The sequence below is a fragment of the Trachurus japonicus genome, chromosome 8 (genome assembly GCF_045865225.1).
Source record: "Trachurus japonicus isolate A0001 chromosome 8, Traja_1.0".
Taxonomy (NCBI): domain Eukaryota; kingdom Metazoa; phylum Chordata; class Actinopteri; order Carangiformes; family Carangidae; genus Trachurus; species Trachurus japonicus.
Window position 1 is genome coordinate 4,599,594 of NC_140914.1, and position 23,279 is coordinate 4,622,872.

Here is a 23,279-nt window from a genome sequence, read left to right on the forward strand (position 1 = left end):
GGATATCTGCAACTGAATTGTAGATATCTGTAATGACAAACCCCATACACATGAACGGCAAAAGTGTCGCATTTGTCCTAGGAAGAACGAAGTTGTGGATATCTGAAATGACAATTGTGGATAGGAAGAATGTAGTTGCAGATATCTTAAATGTTCTTTTTGACTAGAGGCAAAACTGAATTACAGATATCTACAACACATATCCAGTCAGGCTTTTAAATGTTAAAATGGCTTGCCATATGCATATACAGATATATGCTGTCCAATGACACGGCCGCCATCTTGGCTCAGTCCGCTGGCTCCCTCAGAGCATTAATGATGGTGCATGTTCTACTATAATAACCAGAACTTTATTTCAGTATTTTATCAGTATTTGGCCGATTTTCAAACAGTTTGGTTTGTTATGAACCTCAGAAATGCAGTTATGATACTGCATACTTAAAGGGATAGTTCCAACATTTTGGCAAATTGTCCCATTGCCATAATCGCTATAGTCATAGCAGTAGATTCGTTACCTTTAATTGTCAGTGCAAGCTACTTTTAGAACGGTGGAGCAGAGCCGTGAGCTGCTCAGAGCTACGCTGCGGAGGCTCATTATGGGATTTCTTGGTTTCCCTCATCAAACTCATCAAATACACAATCCAACAACTCCACAACGCTCTGGTGGACAAGTTGTGACCTGCACATTCACCACGCTATGAGATAATAACAGAACGTTACCAGACAGAGTTGTTTTAGAGGTAAATTCATGCAAAACCGCTGATATGTTTTGCTTTCAGGGGCAGTTTTTCAGCAAGCAGTCTCTGTATTTACCAGGAGTCATGAGTAGTTTTTTTAGTGCAGATGACTGGATCATCCAATCAGCTTCATTCAACCACCTCTCCATGTTTCATACACAACGACTGTGTTGTAAACTGAGCCTGGTCATCGGCTCCTCACTCTGAGAGGAGCTCATCAGTCTCCACTTTCACTCTCTCTGTTGGATCAATAGTTGGAGAGTTTTGTGTGACAGCAGCAGCTTCTCGTAAAATTTTCATTAGTTTTTAACTTTATTTAGTTAGATTTTTTTTATTTCAGTTTAGTTTTAGTGAGTTCAACAAGTGATTAAACTGTTTTAGTTTAGTTTTTATTTTTGAGGAATTGACTAGTTTTCATTTAGTTTTTTTTATTAAGTTTTCATGTTTTAGGAGAAAGCCTCTGTCAGACCTCTGAACATGAACTGCCAAATTTGTGAGATTTTCCCCTTTTAGCTGCATCCCATAATTACCTTCACTCTTATCTACCTGTGGGTCGTACTCCAAGTCGTCCCATATTGAGCTGTGGCGTTTTCTTCCTGCAGCTTTAGACATCGACAAGAAAACTACAACTAAGCTGATGTTATCTGACTCTACTTTACTGCAGTTTTACATTGTTCATTTTAGTTTTTATTTAGTTTTTGTTTTTATTATTATTATTATTATTATTATTTTTATTTTTATTTCAGTTCACTAAATTATTGTTTCACTGCTAGTTTTAGTTTTAGTGAACTACAATAACCCTGGGGAGCCTCTATCTACAGCCTGTTGGTGCCTTGAAATGTACCGAAATAAACTCATTCATTCATGAGGACAGTCATTAAACTGTGACTGGACGATGGAAGCAGTCAGAGGTTCAGTCAGAGCTGATGATGTGATGCCGTGTCGGTGTGTGTGCTGCAGGCCGACTCGGGGAGGCTGAAGCTGACCTTGGTGCAGGACGCCCTGGCCCAGCTCATGAAGACCCAGTTCCCCCTGGAGGAGCTGCTGCGGAGCCCCCTCCCTGACGGAGTGGACCCCCAGCAGCTGGAGCTCTACCTGTCCGACCACGACTTCCAGGTAAACACGGTGCAACGCCGCCTCTCGGCCAGCAGGGGGCAGCGCTCACCAGCTATAACACATAGAAACACTTCCAACACTTTTTCAACATCAGCCTGTGTGTGCTGAACAATGAACACGTTTCTTGTTCTTTTGACACAAAATACACACATTTTACACATTTGTTTTAACGTCTTTGACACACAAGCTCAACTAAGACCTAAACAGTAGATGTTAACTGCTGAATGTTCAATTGCTTTCACAGTGTGGTAACACTTTATAATAAGTACGCACTATTAAGCATTAATAAATACTGAATTCTTCATTTATAATGCATGAATATTTATTAGTATGTAGTTTATAAATACAATTAGTGCTTATCAATGATGAGTAAAACATTTTTAACTGTGTTTATAAACTACATACTAATGAGTATTCATGTGTTATGATGAATTCAGTATTTAATGCTTAACTAACGCTTAATAGTGTGTACTTATTATAAAGTGTTACCCACAGTATTTGTCAAAACAGAAAACCTCATGTTCCAACCGAACCTAAAGGCTGAAGTGAACAGCAGTTAATATTGTAGATTGAAACATATCTATATCCTGTATTTTGTTTCATTGCTTTTGAAAAAATAGTTGATTGAGCTCATGTAAACACATCAATCACAGCTAATTCCATCTGTATATACACAGTAACATCTAGAAACCACACTCAGGTGTTGTAAAAAACTGTAAACTCTGTATATAATACTGTTCAGTTGTGCTCAAAAGTTGACATACCCTGGCAGAATTAGTGAAATACTGGCTACATTTCAGAAAATATAATTGATAATGCAACAAAACTTTTTACAATTAAGAGTTAGGGGCTGGACGAAGCCATTTACTATCATTATCATTATCATATTTGATTTTTTTCAATCCTAATGATGAGTGCAAAGTTTAGATAGTTAGTAGTAGTTTAGATACCCTCAAAGTTTTACCCTGATAATAAACACACAGATTGACACAGAAACTGTCCACACCTGTAACTTGATGCTTGTAATTAGTGTCTGTGTATAAAAAGTCAATGAGATTCTGGGCTCTTGACAAACACCTGCACATTTCATCCATTGCTGCACTGACTTTGCTGGATTCTGAGCCGTGGGGAAAGCAAAAGAACTGTCAAAAGTCCTGAGGGAGGAGGTTGTTCAACTTTATAAAACAGAAAAAGGAGATAAAAAGATATCCAGAGACTTGAGAATGCCAATCAGCAGTGTTCAAGCTCTCATAAAAGTGGAAATTGAGGAGTTCTGTTGATACCAAGCCACCGTCTGGTACCATCAAACATTTGTTGGTTAGAGTCTCTTTTTTAAAAATGATTGTGTTATTTCTGGATGTCTCAACACTTTAATTTAAATCCCATTAAAAAAAAGAGAAATCTGTTTTGTCTGATCACTCACAATGGTACACAGTTACAAAATCTTCCAGGGTGTGTAAACTTATGAGCACAACTGTATATTCTACTGATTAGTTTTAGATTGATTAACTGTGTCAATACTAATAATAAAAAACAAACTACAACGATGTTTCAGACTATTCTGGAGATGAAGAGAGACGAGTACGCCTCGCTGCCGAGCTGGAAGCAGGTGGATCTGAAGAAAAGCAAAGGGCTGCTCTGCTGAGGAGCGGGAACTTCTTCGTCCTCCTCGTCCTCCACGGAGACGCCGGCGAGGACGTGAGCCCCGGCCCCGTGTTGTTGCACAAAAAGGACTCGGAGCGTAATAAAAAGAAGAAAGAAAGAAAAATTCACTTTTATTTATGTCAAATTAGTACGGTGTGTGGACTTTTTATCGGACATGGATTTTTTTTTTCTCTGTAGCTATTGTCCAGAGCAAAAAAACAAAACAAAACAAAAAAAAAAACACATTTTCCTATGAAACTTCATTTTATCTGTACAAATAAATCAATGAAAGATAAAAAAAAAAAGAGAGAGAAAGAGAAAGAGAGAAGGTGTGTGGGAGTAAAAGGACTTAGTAACAAACTGTGGGATAAAGATGAGAAACACAAGAGTGCTTACAAAAAAAAAGATCGATGCTAATAATAAACAATGTAAACCAAAAAAACCAAACAGCGAACCACTTTCTACGTTTCTCCAACATCCAAACTCTTCTTCTTCTTTTTGCTGCTTCTTTCTTAAAACACAGTGTGACCTTCAGAGCTGTGGAGAAGGATTTACCCCATCATCATCATTACATGTAGACAAAGAGATAACCAAAGTGAATATAAAATACAGTTTTTAAAGCGATAGTTCAACATTTTGGCAAATTTTAGAACGGCGGAGCAGAGCGGCGAGCTGCTCAGAGCTACGCTACGGAGGCTCATGGGATTTCTTGGTTTCCCTCATCAAACTCATCAAATACACAATCCAACAACTCCACAACGCTCTGGTGGACAAGTTGTGACCTGCACATTCACCACGCTATGAGATAATAACAGAACGTTACCAGACAGTTGTTTTAGAGGGAAATTCAGAGACTGCTTGATGAAAAACTGTCCCTGAAGGCAACGCGCATCAGCGGTTTTGCATGAATTTACCTCTAAAACAACTCTGTCGGGTAACGTTGTGTTATTATCTCATAGCGTAGTGAATGTGCAGGTCACAACTTGTCCACCAGAGCGTTGTGGAGTTGTTGGATTGTGTATTTGATGAGTTTGATGAGGGAAACCAAGAAATCCCATGAGCCTCCATAGCGTAGCTCTGAGCAGCTCACGGCTCTGCTCCGCCGTTCTAAAAATAGCTTGCACCGACAATTAAAGGTAACGAACCTGCTGCTATGACTATAGAGATTATGGCAATGGGACTATTTGGCAAAATGTTGAACCATCCCTTTAAATGATGATTAAGGGAGAAAAACTGTCCCTGGACCCCCCTCCTCCCCTATGTTCAGTCATTAACTAATGCTGCGTTCAAGACAAATCGAAACTCTGGTTTTTCTGACCTCCTATTTGAAAAAGTGCAATTGAACGCCACCTCATGACGGAGAAAAAAAATTAAATCTACCCCGACTTCTACGAGAATCAGTTGTCTGATGTCACACAACAAGAACCGATGGTAAAACATTGATTAAAATGCATTTTTAAAGCCAAAATACATTAAAACATTATGAATCTACTGACAGTAAATTCATGTTGTTACTGTATTTCTATTCGATTTTAAATGATCTATGTCATTATTTTAAAATGCTTCTTCTATTTAAGTTGTTTATACATAACGTGAAGCACTTTTAAATGCAACTTTTATCCCGGTCCAACATGTTTTTGTGGTTGTTCTGTGAGATTCCAAGTTTTCGAGTCGTCTTGAACGCAGCATCGACTGTGCTAAACCACTCAGAGATCTCAAACAGCAACAACACATCATGACACAAATACAGAAACTCAAGAACAGATGGAAACACGACATCACTGACATCAATCAGTCTGGGAGACACGGAGCTGGGGGGGCAGGAGGGGGTGGGGGGGGGAAATACTTTTTCACAGCACTGTATGGTGTGTGTGTGTTGAGTGTGTAAAGGTCTGTGTGTGTGTGTGTGTGTTGAGGCTGCAGCCTTATTAGGGCTCTGTGGGGATTCACTGTTAGCTATGCATGAGGGGGCAGGTAGACATGCTCCAGTAACGTCCCCGTGGCGCTCGACAACGACTACAACCACAACCACAACAACCACAACAAGAACAACAACACGCTAATTCAGCTTCAGCTCAATCAACACAACGTTGAAACACGAGCGCACGCTGCTGTGACCTCAGACTCAGCAGCTCTGACGTGGCAACAATCATAAAAAATAACTGATAGATGATCCAGTTGCTTCTTTTTCTACTACTACGGTGGCCCAAAAGCTCCAAAAACAACACATGCACAGACACACAAACGTGCTACAAGTTCAGAAAAACAACTTCATGAATGTGACGACTGGAATTAGTCATGCAGTTGTGTTTTTGCATGTGTCATGTGTTTTCTTTCTGGTGTGTTGAGCCCTCAGGGCCACCGTAGGATACAGCTGAATTTGAATGCAACTTTTTTAAAGTTTTTTTTTTTTTTTTGAAACAGCAAGCGTCCAAAGCAGCTGTGATCATGAAAACAAACCACAGAGGAAGAGAATCGATCACCATAGTGACAATTAGGGATGAACTCGTGCAGCTTTGTCGATACCAATACCACGGCTGAATGAACACACCTGTACCTGTACACCGTGCCATGTGGAGGACAGGCGTGACTTTAACATGACTTTTCTAACTTTATAAAACATTGTTGCTCTGTGTTTGTTGTCTGGAATTGAAGAGAATTGATTGGCGTCATGGATCAGACTCATTATCCGATACCAGATCTCAGCTATTTAGTCAATAACTGGGCCCATAAAGGGGAACTATGCAAGATTTTTACCTTAATTAAGCAGCTCCAGAGTCCTAGTTCTGGTTAAATCAATGACTTGTAACTAGTTCCAGGGAGAATGGAGGCTCTCTGCCTTCCACCTAGCGTCTCTTGGCTGAAAAAACCAACCTTGTAAGATCAGAGCCTTCAACCACGCTATGAGATAATAACAGAACGTTACCAGACAGAGTTGTTTTAGAGGTAAATACAGAGACTGCTTGATGAAAAACTGTCCCTGAAGGCAACGCGCATCACTGGTTTTGCATGAATTTCCCTCTAAAACAACTCTGTCTGGTAACGTTGTGTTATTATCTCATAGCGTGGTGAATGTGTAGGTCACAACTTGTCCCCCAGAGCGTTGTGGAGTTGTTGGATTGTGTATTTGATGAGTTTGATGAGGGAAACCAAGAAATCCCATGAGCCTCCGTAGCGTAGCTCTGAGCAGCTCACGGCTCTGCTCCGCCGTTCTAAAAATAGCTTGCACCGACAATTAAAGGTAACGAACCTCCTGCTATGAATATAGGGATTATGGCAATGGGCCAATTTGCAAAAAATGTTTAACCATCCCTTTAAGAGCGTCACAGCAGGATGTTTCCCCGACCTCACCCTACTCGCCCCATAGATGGTTAAATAAAATAAAGTCAGGTTCTTCCTCCGTCGCAGCTCTCTGACTAACTGGGTGTTATTTTCCTCAGAACGGATTAGCTGACTAAGCCTCCATGTGACTGCGCCGCGCTGCCGGGGAGATTGGATTTAGGCCCACCGCCGGGCGATGGTGCACTCAAGAAGAAATTTCGTGAAAAGGCCCTTTTTTCTTCTGACTCGCAGGCAGCAGCTTCAACACTATAAGAACATCTGCTGCACACACACACACACACACACACACATAGATAGACACACACGTCTTGTTCATGTGAATGTGTGACATCTACTTTACAGCAATTACTAAGCAGCTGAAGTGAATGCAGGGAATTCTCCAGAGCTCTTTGTTGCAAATAGGATGAAAAAAAGTAATATATTTATATTTTTTTAATATTCTCTAAGGTTGTTTATCGTATTTTTTTTTTTTTTTTAACGGGAAGCAGAGTCAGATCAAAAAGGTCCTTATTATTCATTTGGACCGGGCGATGAGTGTGAGAGGCCTTTTCAGTGTCTGACAGGATATGTGCCTGTTGAGTGTCGACTGGGAACAGGATCTTCCTCCTCCTCCTCCTCTCCTCCTCCTCCTCTTCCTCCTCCTCTTCCTCCTCTTCCTAGATGGCCTGCTCCCTCTGCAGCTCGGCTCCGGGAGGAATGCTGCGCTCCGGCTCCGAGGCCAGCGCCGCCTCCCGCAGCACCACCATGTGGTCCTCGGCGGCGTGCAGCGACTGGTCGATCCAGTCCAAGCTGCCGGACATGTGACAGGCGTTACGGGTGACCAGCACCAGGTGGCTGACGGACAGCAGCAGCGCCGTGGCCCTGACGACGGAGACAGAGACAGAGAGACAAACAACCACAAAAAGGTTTCTGTTAACGAGCTTTCACCGGCCGCCTGGCTTCTGCAGGGAAAACATGCATTCATTTAAAATAAATAAATAAATAAATAAATAACAGGCTTGGAGTTTGTCTGGTTCAGCTGGATATACAGTATGAAGATATAACAATTTATAACACATCATACAAGCTGTTGCAACATGTGTTTCATAAGTAAAAGAAGAAATACAACTACCGGTATGTAAAATTATATCTGTCAGCAGCAAGTATCGAGACTATTCATTATAGTCTGATGCCTTTTTCATAAGCTTAAAATATCCAATGCAAATATGGGTAACACTTTATAATAAGTACACACTATTAAGCATTAGTTAAGCATGAATAAATACTGAATTCTTCATTTATAATGCATGAATACTCATTAGTATGTGGTTTATAAATACAGTTAGTGCTTTTTAACACAGTATAAAGTTAAAAAGTTAAAAATCTGAGAAACAAGTTTTGTGGAGGACAGTCTGAAGATGCTCTCTGACAAGTTTGGTGACAATTGAGCAAAAATTGTGGGAGGAGATAGGTTTTATAAGTTTTACAGTTATTGAAAAAAACTGACTGATGGACTTCATAATTTGTAATGAGTTTAAGTGGACAAAAGTTTCAATTCGTTTAAATTTAAAACTTTGAAAATTCCTACCAAAGCAACGGTACATGCTACAGTTTTGCAACTTTCACCAAAATGTAGCCCCAATACTGCTGAAACTTTGTCCACTTAAACTCATTACAAATTATAAAGTCCAATACTGAGTTTTTTTCAATAACTGTAAAACTTATAAAACCTCACCATCTCCTCCCACAATTTTTGCTCAATTGTCACCAAACTTGCTAGAGAGCATCTCCAGACTGTCCTCCACAAAACTTGTTTATCAGATTTTTAACTTTTTAACATTATACTAATGAGTATTCATGTGTTATAAATAATGAATTCAGTATTTATTAATGCTTAACTAATGCTTAATAGTATGTACTTATGATAAAGTGTTACTCAAATATGTAATAATATGACACATTATGTACATGATGTCACCTATTAATATATAAAAATATACGTTTATAACAAATACAAATATCTGTATTTTTAATTTTCATAGGGTATAAGATGTTGTGACCATGTATGTTAACAATATGTTAAATTAAACATATTTACTTTATGCTTGCAAATTCAAATATTGTGTATATACTGTGTGTTTTTATTTTAATGTCTACATTGAAGTTGATGTATATTTACATCCTGGTAAACTGGTCTCAGACTATTGAACCCACTGTTTATAATGACATCATATATTGACAGGCCTTTAGATGGATTATTAATTATGGGACATACATAATGTACTCAATATAAACATAACATACATATCTGTATGGATTAGAGATAAGATAAGATAAAGATAAGATGAGATATAAAAGACTTTATTAACCCCTAAAGGGAAATTCATTTGTCTGGCAGATCATCTACCTTTTGCAGAATAATTAAAATATATCATAGCACATACTGTATCTGCATTAATTGTGCATTTATGTCATATTAGTAAATTTTATAAATGGGCATAATATGTTACATTGTTTGCAGGTCATTTTGAGAAAATGGTGAAAAATGGCTTTACTTTTCTAATTATAATATTTTCCTGGTGGCATCACTTTGCTGTGTATTTGTATTCCATGTGTGTCAGTTTATCTCAGATTATTACATTAATGCCCCCTCACGTCTCTAATCCATCAGTATTTGTGCATTAAACTGTCAAAGGGCAGAAAAACACAGAGCATCATCGATCACCTGGCGTCCAGGAGGATCGGGTCCAGAGGAGGGTACATGGACCGGACCACGTCGTCCACCCTGAGGGACAGAGACGACAGTGAGGACAGAGAGGTTAGAGGTCATAGTGTTGCTGTTATTCTTTTATTAAGATGAGACACTACAGGCGAATAAGGTAAAAAACATTTAAATCACAGATATCAACATGAAACTTCCCATGTTTATCACTTACATTAAGACAAATGTCACAGTAGCATGTTAACTTTTGGTGAATTTAAGAGAAATCTACTGATAAAAAAGACTAAATGAAGTAAAAATAACCAACTTAATGTGGATTTCCTACCATTTCTTTTGACTTCTCTGAAAGAAGACATGTTAAGGAAGAAAAATAGCCCAAAAAACAGTGTTTCTGCCTGTTAGTGTTGTTTTAATTACCTCGGGCTGATGCGTTTCGCCACCGTGATGATGTCACTCAGGCTCGCTGGGGCTTTGACCTTTGCCCCGGAGCCCATCGTCATGGCAACCAGCTTCTCAGTCAAAGTGTGGCAGATCTGTGTGTGTGTGTGTGGAGACACAAGTCGCTGATTAATTAATACAAGTCATTTTCTGGTATTTGAATTAACAAAGAAGGAAGTGTGACTTTTACTATATGTATGTCATTGTTCATGTAATGTCCTGTGTTTAAATATATACTATATTTTTTTAAAAAGTGCTAATTAGTAGCTACACACTAGACAACTTTCAGATCTTTAACAATTAAAAAAAAAAAGTGACTTCAGAGAACAAAACAAACCCCTTTTGTAACCCTTTTAATTTACAGCCCGTTAATTATGTGATAATGTCAAGAAATAGCCAAGAAATAACTATTAATTGTGTAGTAATGTCAAGAAATAACAGTCAATTTCAAAGTAATGTCATGTTTTTTATAAAGGCTAAAGATTACAAATGATTTTCATGCTTTAAATTTTATGGGAAAGGCCAGAATGTTTCTCCACCAAGTCCTTGAAATTGACCGTTATTTCCGGGCTATTTCTACGTAATCAATCGTTATTTCTCTTTTTTGGAAACTTTACTTAGAATTAAAAATGAACCGAAGGAACATGAAGGAAGTGTTGTACAGAATGAGAAGTGGTAATATAGTGCAGCCTATAGGTTAGTTTGTATTGGGTCTATTGCATCTACGTATGTTTGATATGGTAGCAATCCTGTATGATACTGGTACATACATTATGTGTCTACCTGAACAGAACAGTGTGAATCAATCTATATCTGTGTGTGTGTGTGTGTGTGTGTGTGTGTGCGCGTGTGTGTGATGGAAGAAGATGAATCACTGAGCCTAAGTGGTGGAGGTGGATCAGTGTGGAGGCTGCAACACCTTTATATTCTTGTACTGTTGTTGTTGCATTTCCTCAATCTCAATCTAAAACAGATGTCCCGTTTTCTGATGTTTTATGGACCAAACGATTAATTTATTAAAGGGATAGTTCAACATTTTGGCAAATTGGCCCATTGCCATAATCCCTATAGTCATAGCAGTAGGTTCGTTACCTTTAATTGTCGGTGCAAGCTATTTTTAGAACGGCGGAGCAGAGCCGTGAGCTGCTCAGAGCTACGCTACGGAGGCTCATGGGATTTCTTGGTTTCCCTCATCAAACTCATCAAATACACAATCCAACAACTCCACAACGCTCTGGTGGACAAGTTGTGACCTGCACATTCACCACGCTATGAGATAACACAACGTTACCAGACAGAATTGTTTTAGAGGGAAATTCATGCAAAACCACTGATGCACGTTGCCTTCAGGGACAGTTTTTCATCAAGCAGTCTCTGTATTTCCCTCTAAAACAACTCTGTCTGGTAACGTTGTGTTATTATCTCATAGCGTGGTGAATGTGCAGGTCACAACTTGTCCACCAGAGCGTTTTGGAGTTGTTGGATTGTGTATTTGATGAGTTTGATGAGGGAAACCAAGAAATCTCATGAGCCTCCGTAGCGTAGCTCTGAGCAGCTCACGGCTCTGCTCCGCCGTTCTAAAAATAGCTTGCACCAACGATTAAAGGTAACGAACCTACTGCTATGACTATAGGGATTATGGCAATGGGCCAATTTGCCAAAATGTTGAACTATCCCTTTAGAAGAATCAATAGGAACAGGGCAGCTAACAGACTGAAACTCTGAGTCTTTAAACAAGATCTCTGTAAAAAGCTTCTGTTACCTTCAGGATGGAGATGCAGTGAGAGACCAGACCGCTGCCGGAGGAGGAAAGTTCACAGAATTAGCTGATGATAAAAACACGAACGACTCCACAAACAACAAAACAAACAAAACAAAACAAACAAGCACGTACGAGGCGTCTTCGATCCAGTCCTCGTTCTCCAGGATGGCCTCGATGTGCGGGTTGGTGATGACCACGTCGTCCAGCTCCAGCTCCGACAGCTCGCTCTGAGTCTCCATGGCTCCGATCAGGTCGACTGTCGGTCTGTCACACATGTAACAATCAATAACCAACACATGGTTATCCATCAATATCTGAGATAAATGACTTTTTTTGGGGCTTGAATTAAGTTAAAGGGATAGTTCACCCAAAATTGAAATTTCACTCATTATCTACTCACCCTCATGTGGACTAAGGGCTGGGAGAGTTACAGCGGGGCTCCGTGCAGCACTGCATGTCCATATGACGGTAGCAAACGGAGCTCACTTTTCTTCGTCCAAAGAGACACACCAAAAAACATCCAAATACCTCCATAGTGCTCGTCTGTAATGTCCCTCTTGTATTGAAGCCCCAACATGAGAAATTGTTCTGAAAAAAATTAAATAAGTCTATGTTTTAAGCTTGTTTGTAGCAGAAGCTCCCAGCACTGCTCTTCCTGGTCCGTCCAAATCTCGCGCGATTTGCATTGACACCCAGTTCACGGCTCCGCAAATCGCGCGAGATTCCGGCAGAGAAACACTGGGAGCTTCCGCTACAAACAAGCTTAAAACATAGACTTAGGCTATTTAATTTTTTTCGGAACAATTTCTCATGTTGGGGCTTCAGTACAAGAGGGACATTACAGACGAGCACTATGGAGGTATTTGGATGTTTTTTGGAGTGTCTTTTTGGACGAAGAAAGTTGGTATCCATTGACAACCATTATATGGACATGCAGTGCTGCACGGAGCCCCGCCGTAACTCAGAGAAGCCACGGAGGACTCTGAAACTTCTCCCAGCCCTTAGTTGAAAATTTGAATTTTGGGTGAACTATCCCTTCAAATTAAGAGTTCACCTTCCTACATTTAATCAGCTGTATCATGAATAACTCAGAGGTAGAACATCTTACAGTGATAGCATCATGAAGCATCATGTCCATAATGTTTCACTAACCTGTTATCAGTCCAATAATAATCACAAGACCAACTTTAAACCAATCATTATGACATTATTGTAAATCAATGCAGTGCAGCTTTGTCAGACAATTAGCAGAGCAGCAGGACTCATATGTACTTTTTTTTTTATTGCACTTGTGATGATTGAAATATCCTCTGTGGAAATGTATGAAACTCATGACAGCTTCCTCAGTTCCTGTTCTTCTTCTTGTTATTAGTTATATTTCTAATATTCTTTTATATATTTAACTGTTTTGTTGTGCAGTTTGGAGTCGTTAGATTTTTTTTTTGTTATCGCTTTTATTCTGTGTTTTATTGTTTCTATGAAAAGTGCTGCACAAAAGAATAAAGTAAAGATTGATTGATGGATGGGTTAAAATAAAAGCTTCAAATAAGTTCTTGTGTGGGCTTTTTTTCTTTCTTTTTTTTTTGCACAGGCGTAGTTGCCTAGTAGTGGATGTGGTACAAGTAGTGTTGAATGCTGCTGCACTTCACATAATGAATCAAGACTAAACTCTACTTAGTGCAGGGTTGCCAACTTTTGGTCCTGGGCTGGAGTGAGATTCTGTTGGCGGGGGGGGGGGCTGTCTATAATAATAATAATAGTTATGTTTATTGTAATTTTTCTCTCTGCCTCTCTCTCTTACACACACACACACACACACACACACACACACACACACACACACACACACACACACACACACACACACACACATTATACCTGCAAACTGAGTAGGCTAGAGGTGTTAATAGGTGACAAAAAATATCCCTCTAGGGGGGTTTGGGGGCACCCCCCCAGGAAAAAAATGTGATTTTAACATGTATTTGAAGCAATCTGGTGTACTCTGAGAAGAAAATAAAGGGAAAACACAACATTTGCTTCAGATAAGAGGGAAAAAAGCAGATCTGTGGTTCCTATCATTGTATGACTGGAGTGTATGAAACTGGTCTAGTGGGGAGCTGTGGCTTTTGGCCTGGACCAGCCTATTGAGCCTATTAATATATGAAAGGACAGAACAGACATGTCCTGTGATTTTCAGTCTTCTACTACAGCCTGATGATACAAGTCAGGTCCTGAAATGTGTGTTTCTCTTCTGTAATAAACATTATAATAAACACCCATTCAGAGTTTGCAGGTATGGCCCACGTGCATGCATGCGCAGTTGCGCACACACGTACACACAGACGTACACACACACACACACACACACACACACACACACACACACACACACACACACACACACACACCTGTTGCTGCGCTGTCTCTCTCTCCTCTGCTCTCTGGACTGAGCTGCCTGGCTGTACTTTTGTTCTACCAAGTCTGTATCTTGATTTTATAGTTTTCAACGGACTGGCCCAACCAGCCCGACCGCAGGCGTCAGTTCGAGCCGCGTTCAGTCCGAAAACAACTCGGTCAGGTCAGGTTGTGTCTCGGGCTTCGCTCTCTCCCTCTTTTTTTTGGCCATCGGATTCGGACCAAGTCGGGTCCAGGCTTCAACACCGTGCCGCTGTTGGGGGAGGGGGTCGCGAATCGACAACTCCCCATCCTACTGTGCTGTGATCACAGGCTTGAGCAGCCGTCCAATCGACACGCGGATAAGCATCACGCACACCAATCAGAGAGCCTATGAGTGCCAAAGCTTGCTTTAATTTTTTTTTTTTTTTTTTGCCGAATCGCTTGATTTTGGCGTGAGAATTGTTTGAGTGGCGTGAGAGCGTGAGACAGGACCTAAAAGCGTGTGACACACGCCAGATGCGTGAGAGTTGGCAACCCTGACTTAGTGTTTTAGTGTTAAACTAGGACAGAGAAGTAGTGGTGGAAATAAAACAAAGGCAGAAAGGCAGAAGTACTGTAGGTAAAACTCTACTTCCTCCATATAGAATCGCCTTGTTGTTTACAACTACTTCCGGGTAGGCTACTAGCCTATATCATGTTTTTCACGCAACTATCACCGTTTAGACAAATCTGAAATGATTTAAGAAACATTAGCCTACTATTTCTGTGTGCACGGGCAAAGTTTGTGTTGCTATGTGTTGTATTTATTCAGTTTGGGGGAATCACGGTGTCTAGAAAGCATCAGTGGCTCAGCTGACAGGGACAGCTGACGGCAGTAGCGGCAGTAGCTAAGCTAACGGCAGCAGCTAAGCTAACATCATGGCGGCCGTCAGCTGTTAAAACCCTCCCATTGTCGGACACGACATGAAACTTACTACTCCAGTTAGCTCAGTCATGTTGTAACTCAGATAACTTGTAACTAGACGTTATAAACATCAGAGAGATTAGTCTAAACGGTGACATAGTGACGTGAAAATTTTGATTTATGTAGCGAAACTTTTGTTCTCATGCTGGTTTTCTACAAGGTGATTGGTTCTCTACTGTCCAGATGCCTGCAGCTGTAATACTGGACTGCAGGAGTCAGACAGTGGGGAGGAGGAGAAGGAGGATGAGGAGGTGGAGGAGAAGCTGGGGGTGTGTCGAAGGTGTTTCCAGCTCTGCAGGTAAAACCCTCCAGACGCTGCAGATTGAAGGTTGTTTACTTTTCCTTCTCTCTGACTCTGTGGCTGTTTGCAAAGGGATCGGACTGGGTCACAGGGAAATGCAACATCTGAGATTTTCTTTCTTTTCTATTCCACTATTTAGTCTGCATTCACACAGTGTACACCCCCACACTCAACACATCTGTGCAATACTTTATTACTTCGTAAATAACTGTAGGCTATATGTTCTTAAAACATTTTGGTACATAACTATATCTTTCATCATTTTGATATCTATATTTGCATATTCTTCTACTTTTTTTTACCTTTTTTAACGAAATGTAAATGGTCATGTGAAAAAGAATTTCCCTTAGAGGGACAATAAATGTCAAAAGTCTAAGTCAAATGCTACTGAAACAACCAAATGTCCCATGTGTGGGATTAATAATCAGTTTTATGTCTTCTCTTAATGCTGCTTTATTTCTTTCTTGTTGTTATTTTACTGATTGTTTCTGTTTTTATTCTTGATCTTGTATTACTTTAACTCCTCATATGTCACGGTGCAGTCGGTGTGCACTGGTCTCCAAGATTTGCCTTTTTGTTTTTTAATCCAACTGTTGGCCTGCAAGACTTTAAACTGCATTGGATTCGTTTGAAAATTTGATAGACTGATCAATTGATTGATTGAATCTGGACCTAAAGCACTTATCTTTTATTATCTAGTATCTATTTATTATATTTATTGTTATTATTGCACATGTGAACACTGATTCTGCAACTTTACTGTGTGTTTTGTTCTATATCTTGTGTTGTATATGTTCCTGCTGCTCTGACACTTTAAATTCCCCCTAATAAAGTCTTATTCTATTCTATTCTATTGTATTGTAAAGCCATCAGTGGTTTAAACTGTGGATCCACTGACTTGGAGTCGAAGTGGTGCAGCAGGTGGTGCGGGTGGCAGTAGCGGTGTCTGCACACCACCACCAGGGCGACGAAGGAGGCCAGGAAGATGGTGGCCAACACCCCGATGGCCACGATCACCACCGTCTCCATGGTGACTCCGGCTCCCACAGCGGCGGCGGCGGTGGTGGGCAGGCAGCGACTCGTCAAGAGGAAGAGGAGGAGGATGATGATGATGAAGAGGAGGAGGAAGAGGAGGAGGAGGAGGAGTCCAATCAGGATCCGGCTGATTGTCCGAGCAGCGGAGTTACGGGCGGGAGCTCATCTGCTGAGGAGAGAATAATTGGTAGGTTCACTCTGATTGGACGACACCACACCAGAGAAGAGCGACGACATCATCATCATCATCATCATCATCATCATCATTATTATTAGCTATTATCATCATCATCTTTACACATCTCTCATTTCCGTTTTTTGTTGCAACACAACGCAGCTCTGCTCCCTGTCTGCAGCGATTGGTCAGTTTCTGATAAGACACGCCCCCATCTCACCACACACACACACACACACACACACACACACACACACACACACACACACACACACACACACACACACACACACACTCTGTTTACACTTTATAATACTAATAATGGGAGCAGATTGAGAGACCTTCAGCTAAAACCACAATCAGCTCTCAGAGTCACAGAGTCAACAACCGTCTGAGGACAAACCCACAAAGCTATCGACGACGACCTTCGACCTTTCACCATCTGTGGTTCTCAGTCCAATGAGATTAATTCAGTTTTTTGTTTTGTTTTTAAAACTTATTCACAACTGTCCTTTTTTTTTTTAAAAAAAATGCAGGGTGTAGGCCTATTCTTTAAATCTTAAAAATTGATCGTTCAGGCCTCAGAACAAGATTTAAACTTTATTCTCTTTCACTAAAAACAAAACTAACTCAGCTTCAGCTCCTTAAACTGAGGAGTCACACAGATAAAACACATTCACAATGTTAATCCAGTGGTGAAGTCTAATGTAGACGTCAAACTCATTTTAGTTCAGGGGTTTGATGGGCCAGACCGGTATAATAACATCATAATAACCCGCAAATAATGAGAACTATAAACCTTTCCCTTTGTTTTAGTGCGTTAAGACGTTTTACATTATATAAACTATCCTTTTACAGAACATATTATCAACAACTTGAAATTTCTTGAGAAAAATGTGTGCAATTTTACACAACATTATGCCCTGTTCTGTCTTCTCTGTAGCTTTCACACTTGACAAATTCACAACAGAACCCGTCTTCTGTACCGGAAGTCACAACCGGAAGTTGGTTTTCTTCCGTGTATATTATTCGCCATTCACCGCTCCATACCGGAAAATATATATTTTCATTTTATTTCGCAGTTACATATTTATCGTAACTGCATAATTTACTAGTTAACTGAGATGTTCGCAATTCGAAGCCTAAAATAATCACGTGATCAAGCGATCATGTTGATGTTGCATCGATTTACAATTACAGTAATATTAATTGTAACGTAATGTGGATGATAATTAAAACACTCTTTCTCTTACAGTTCCATCTCTTCATGTCTATCGTATCCTTGATCTACCGTTTGAACACAGCGCCGAACAAGACACACGGAGAAGACCAACTTCCTGTACGGACTGGACCAGCGCCCTTGTTCCTCTCCAAATTCATCCTGTGGGCCGGTTTCGGGCCCGTGGGCTGCACGTTTGACAGCCCTGACATAGATTATAGTTAGATAGTTTTGTCGTAGAGGGTAAACTGAAATATTAAAGGTGTACAGAAATGGCCGTTTGTCCTGTTTGTCGCGCCGAGTTGTCACAAGCTGCAACACGAGTTTACCCGAGTGAGGAAAACGAATTTGAAGTTGTTATCGAGGGCGGGATATTCAAAGCTTGGGGCGAGGCCGAGCTCCGTGTGTGTGTGTCTCAGACGTTTGAATGACGGATGACGGATCCAATATCAGTGGCTGATGAATCGTGTACAGGCTGACGTATAATCCGTGCGGCTGCATTATCCAATGCAAAAAAAATACCACACTTTCATCCCGGATTTACTCAAAAATAGAATTTTGCACAAAGTTTGGCCTACATCGTCTGATAGATGAGTTATTACACTAATTTTATGACCCAGAGTGGGCTCAAATTCAATTTTCTTTTCTGTACACCTTTAATGCATTTTTAAGTGTGCAATCTGAAAGAGGGAATGAGACATTAACCTACATTTACATCCTGGCTCTGTTTACAAACTGTTTCCTACTTTTTATGATGTGTATAAACTTTGAGATAAAGGACTAGTTCTGGACCAGTCAACTGGTTTCGAGTAACAACAGAATGATTTACACTCAAAATGAGTCATTTATCGTCTGGTTTCACAGCTCTTAGCGTGCTAAAATTAAAAATCAGAGCGACTTATTTCTGCTCTTCTTTCTCCGACCTCTTTTAACATTTCCTGTCATGTCCGATTAAATCCACTGTTTTTTTTTTGTTTTGTTACTTCTTGTATTGCAGCTAATCGTTTTTTGCAGCTCACATTAAGTTTCTGTGGAGGTGTAAAGTAAATCTGAGCTCTGCCCGGTCCGGTCACTCATTAACCCGCCCTGCCCCTCCTCCTCTTTCTCCTCCTCTTCCTCCTCCCTCAGGTCTTTTGTGTGTGTGTGTGTGTGTGACTGTAGGAGGAAGCTGACACTGATGCAGTGGTGACTGTAAATGAGTTGTTATTAAATCAGCTGTGACATTTTTTAAAGCAGGTGTAGGCTACAGTTTTGTGTGTTCATGTGTAAAGTTGAATTTTTCAACATTACAACACTGTAAACCTGCATTTTTCCCCCCCTGGATGATTAGCTATGTGAGTTTCAGCTCAGGAATGTTGTAATTCTATAATCAGATTAATTAGTGTTGCATTCAGGGACTTCTTTCTTTCTTTCTTTCTTTCTTTCTTTCTTTCTTTCCTCAGCCTGGTTGTTTCTGGAAGCTTAAAAACGCCACCGTTGTTTCCTAGGATTCAGTTTTTCTGTCTGTGATGAATAGGAAGAATAAACACTTGGACAAACAGACACTTTGAAACACAGATGTTCATCCGCACTGTCACTGCTGGGAAATCCAAATAAACACAGAAAGTATTTACTTTTTTTTGATGCAGTAAACTCCATTTGACCACTTTAGTTTTTAGTGATTCTGCAGAAGTTTCATTGCAAACACACAATATGAGCTGCTACAGCAACAAGCACTTCAACTACTGACTCTTTATGTCTGTTCTGCTGTTAACGAGTCTGTAACTGTGACTGAGCTGCTCACTTCTCCACACAGATCAACAACAACAACAACAACAACAACAACAAAACATTGTAAAAGCTGAGAAAACTTGTTAATTTTAACTAAACTAAAAACACTCAAAGGCTTCGAGCTAAAGAACAAAACACAACTGAAGGTGAAATCGGTGATAAAGCCGAGAAACTACAATGAATATTAAAGTAAATCTTCACAACAAACTGGTTTTTATCAGTAGGCTATAAACGACATAAACTCATGTATTTGATGCTTTCAGATTGATTTTTACCGAGGTCAGTTCAGTCACTCGGGCTCGTGCCTGAGCGGAGTTTCTCTAACAAACTTTTTTTTTAAACTAACAAGTTAAAAAGTAAAAACTTCTACTAAAGCCTGACACACACACACACACATTCTCACACACACTGCAGGTTTGATTTCCGGTCACTTACCGACACATTTTGTCCTTCATTTTATTTATTTTTTAGTCGGATTGGTTTTTGGAGACTGAATACTTTCCCCTCGGACACACCGGGCGCGCGCGCGGAGACGGCACCGACATCTCCAGGAGCTGAGGAGGCTCGTGAACGCGCCGCGGAGACGGATGGTGCACATCAAGATCAAAACTCCCCGGGAGCGCGCTCACAGCAGAAGTGTGTGTGTGAGTGTGTGGACTGGAGGTGGTGGGTGAGTGAGGGAAGTGCGCGCTCCCGCTGCTACTTAAGAAAAGCTGGTACACGTCAATATTAACGCTTGGTGGCGCGCGAGAGAAAGGGTGAAGCAGCACACCTGTTCTATCTATCTATCTATCTATCTATCTATCTATCTATCTATCTATCTATCTATCTATCTATCTATCTATCTATCTATCTGTCATTGTTCCACAATCGTCCATCATCAACTTTATGAAGGTAAAAAAAAATGTATTAACCCTTCTGTTGTCCTCCTGGGTCAAGGAAGAAAGGAAGGAAGGAAGGAAGAAAGGAAGGACAAAGGGGAAGATGGGAGGAAAGAAGGAAGGGAAAAGGAAGGAAAGATAGATGGAGGGAGGGAACAGATTGGGCCAGATTGAGTCAAAAAGGAAGGAAGAAGTAAGGGCCAAGGGAAGGAAGGAAGGAAGGAAGGAAACAAGGAAGGATTGTGGAAAGAAGGAAGGAAAGAAAGTTGGAGTGAGGGAACAGATTCGTTCAAGGAAGGAAGAAGAAGGAAGGAAGAAGGGAGGTAGAAGGAAGGGAAAAGGGAAGGAAAGAAAGATGGAGGGCTAGGGAACAGATCTTTGGATCAAAGAGGAAGAAGAAGTAAGGACGAAGGGAAGGAAAGAAGGAAGGGAAAAAGGAAGGAAAGAAGGAAGGATGGAGGATGGAAACAGATTGGGTCAATTTGACCCAGAAGGACGACAGGGGAGAACACCGAACACCGGTGTGTCCCTGAACGCATCACTGCTCATTTATCCCGAGTGTGAAGCTGCAGCTTCATCTTCATCTTCATCTTCATCCTCCTCCTGTTTCACCACCGTCTGAAGGCTTTTTCCTCTACATTAACACCATGTACATCCCTGTGTGTCTCACTCTGCTCCATCATCACCTCCTCCTCCTCCTCCAGCAGAGATAATTACCCCGCCCGTCCATCCCGCCACTGAACCAACCATCCAGCATGAAAGCAGGAGGACACCAAGCTGCAGGTTAATGTTTGAGCAGTGCACTGCAAAAATTCTAAATATTTCCAAGAATATTTGTCTTATTTCTAGTCAAAATGTCACTTCTAGTCAAAACAAATCAAATTATACTCAAAATAAGACTTGTCACATAAAAATTAGCTTGTTTTTAGACACTTTTTTACTTCTTTCAAGCCTATTTTCCACTTGAAAATTTGTTTGAAACAAGTGAAAATTATCTACAAACAAGTAATTTTAAGTGGAAAGAGATTAGTTTTGACTAGAAATTATACATTTTGACAAGAAATAAGACAAATGTTCTTGGAAAGATTTAGATTTTTTGCAGTGTGCTGTCAATCACAGGGATGCATCATTAGGTGTGTGCGTGTGTATGCGTGTGTGTGTGCAGACTCTTTGAAGTTTCTCCCAACACAAGACTGGATCCCAGTCTTACAAGAGCAGGACCGACGACTGCAGCTACTAGTACATACAGTATATTTATATATATTATATTTATTCTTTTTTTACAACATCAGTTTGGAGCGAGAACAAAATTATAGATTTTCAGTGTTCCTCTGAAAAACAGCAGCTCTCTACTTGAAAATCATGACCACCATGATAAATAATTTCTGTTTGTCCACTCTCACCTGTCTCAGCCAGCTCGCCTCGGGGCCTGCAGCTTATCTTTCCTCTCATGTAGCCAGAGATCTCCAACATTTGTTCCTTAAAACAAACTCAAACTGAGCCTGAACCTCACACACCAGGAAAAAAGAAAAAGAAAAGAAAAGAAACCTCACTGTGTTGAACTCTGCACTGGAGTCAGTTCTCAAGTAAATCAGCTGTGTGTCAGGCTGTGACTGAACTGTTATCTGGCTCTATCCAGGAAAAAAAACACAGTTAACAATGATCCTCCTTCACAATAAAAGCTTTTTTATTATTATTATTTTTTCCATTATAGTAGCCACATAACAGTATTTTTTAAAACATTTTTTCATTAGTTTTTACTTAAATATAATACAGTTCATCGAGTTGGAGCATGGACAGGAGGTTTATGTGTGTGTATATAGTACATGTCTGTGACTATGCATTGGTGCAGTGAATAGTCTAATAATCTAATATACATTTGTCTTTCTTTTCAGTACGCCCAGAGTGAGAAAGAGGGTCAGAGACAGAGGGGTTCCACTCCATATTTTGGAGAGAGCCTTTAATGTTGAAATGCTGAAAGCCTACTGTATATTTTTTTTTGGATCAATTTGAATATTTGACATCTGCACATAAGGCCTCCTCATAGACAAATCTACACTGTAATTGTCATCTGATCAAAGATGATGAATAAATAACACTGTAATATTATTATAACTGACATTTTTGATAATAATCCTTTTACTAACACTAAAATATATTGTATTTGTAACATGTTGCAACCATCCCCAAACAATGTTGCAACATCTGACTCCTTACATTGAAATGGAAATTGTGAAGAATGTGGATTCTGTAATCATCTTTAAATTGTTTTGACTATTAACAAACAGATGTAAGTTTATTAAAATTTGGCTTGTCTAATCCAAACCGTCTCCGAGTAACAGAGTCAAATGCAAAAAGTGTTGCAACTGTCCCCGGTCTCCCCTACACAGTGGGTTAAATCATTCGACTCTCAGGTCTGACGGTGTCTCTGTAGAGGAGGAAAAACCTCCGGCACATGGGACGTGAGGCGTTTTACATCTCTGGCAGCAGCAAATTACTCAGAGCAGCAACTGTATAAGGAGTTGATAATTAGCATGAATGAGCTGCTAACACAGCAGGAAACTCAGGGTAATGTGAGATGAGAGGAAAACACTTTATCTGTTCAAGAACCAACAGAGGAACAAATACGACTTGGTGTTTTTCCAAGTAAAAGCTTCTTTATTCGGAGAATTTACTGCTTTTCTGTTTCTTACGTCATAATAAACGGAACATCTTTGGTCTTAAATGTTAAACGTGCAGTGTGTTTTTAAAAAAAAAAGTCGCATCAAAACAGTTTTAATATTCTTACATTACACTG

At 40.2% G+C, this 23,279-nt stretch overlaps 2 protein-coding genes across 3 annotated transcripts in view; one reads left to right on the forward strand and one right to left on the reverse strand.

Annotated features, from left to right (window-relative positions):
• The window catches only part of svilc (supervillin c), a 43,664-nt gene extending 39,839 nt beyond the window's left edge, over positions 1-3,825 (forward strand). For both annotated transcript variants that reach the window (XM_085783382.1, XM_085783383.1), the window contains 2 exons: positions 1,698-1,853; positions 3,409-3,825. In XM_085783382.1, coding sequence (XP_085639508.1) covers positions 1,698-1,853; positions 3,409-3,498 — 246 coding nt within the window. In that variant the 3' untranslated portion in view covers positions 3,499-3,825. The remainder of the gene's footprint in view (positions 1-1,697; positions 1,854-3,408) is intronic.
• A 3,621-nt stretch (positions 3,826-7,446) lies between these two features.
• tmem98 (transmembrane protein 98) lies at positions 7,447-20,141 on the reverse strand. Its single transcript, XM_085785365.1, has 7 exons — positions 20,037-20,141; positions 16,301-16,606; positions 11,873-12,004; positions 11,741-11,774; positions 9,958-10,073; positions 9,544-9,603; positions 7,447-7,700 (listed from the first exon to the last, which is right to left on the reverse strand). Exons 2-7 carry the CDS (start codon positions 16,429-16,431, stop codon positions 7,496-7,498), a joined length of 678 nt encoding a protein of 225 aa, XP_085641491.1. The 5' UTR covers positions 16,432-16,606; positions 20,037-20,141; the 3' UTR covers positions 7,447-7,495.
• Positions 20,142-23,279: the final 3,138 nt, after the last annotated feature.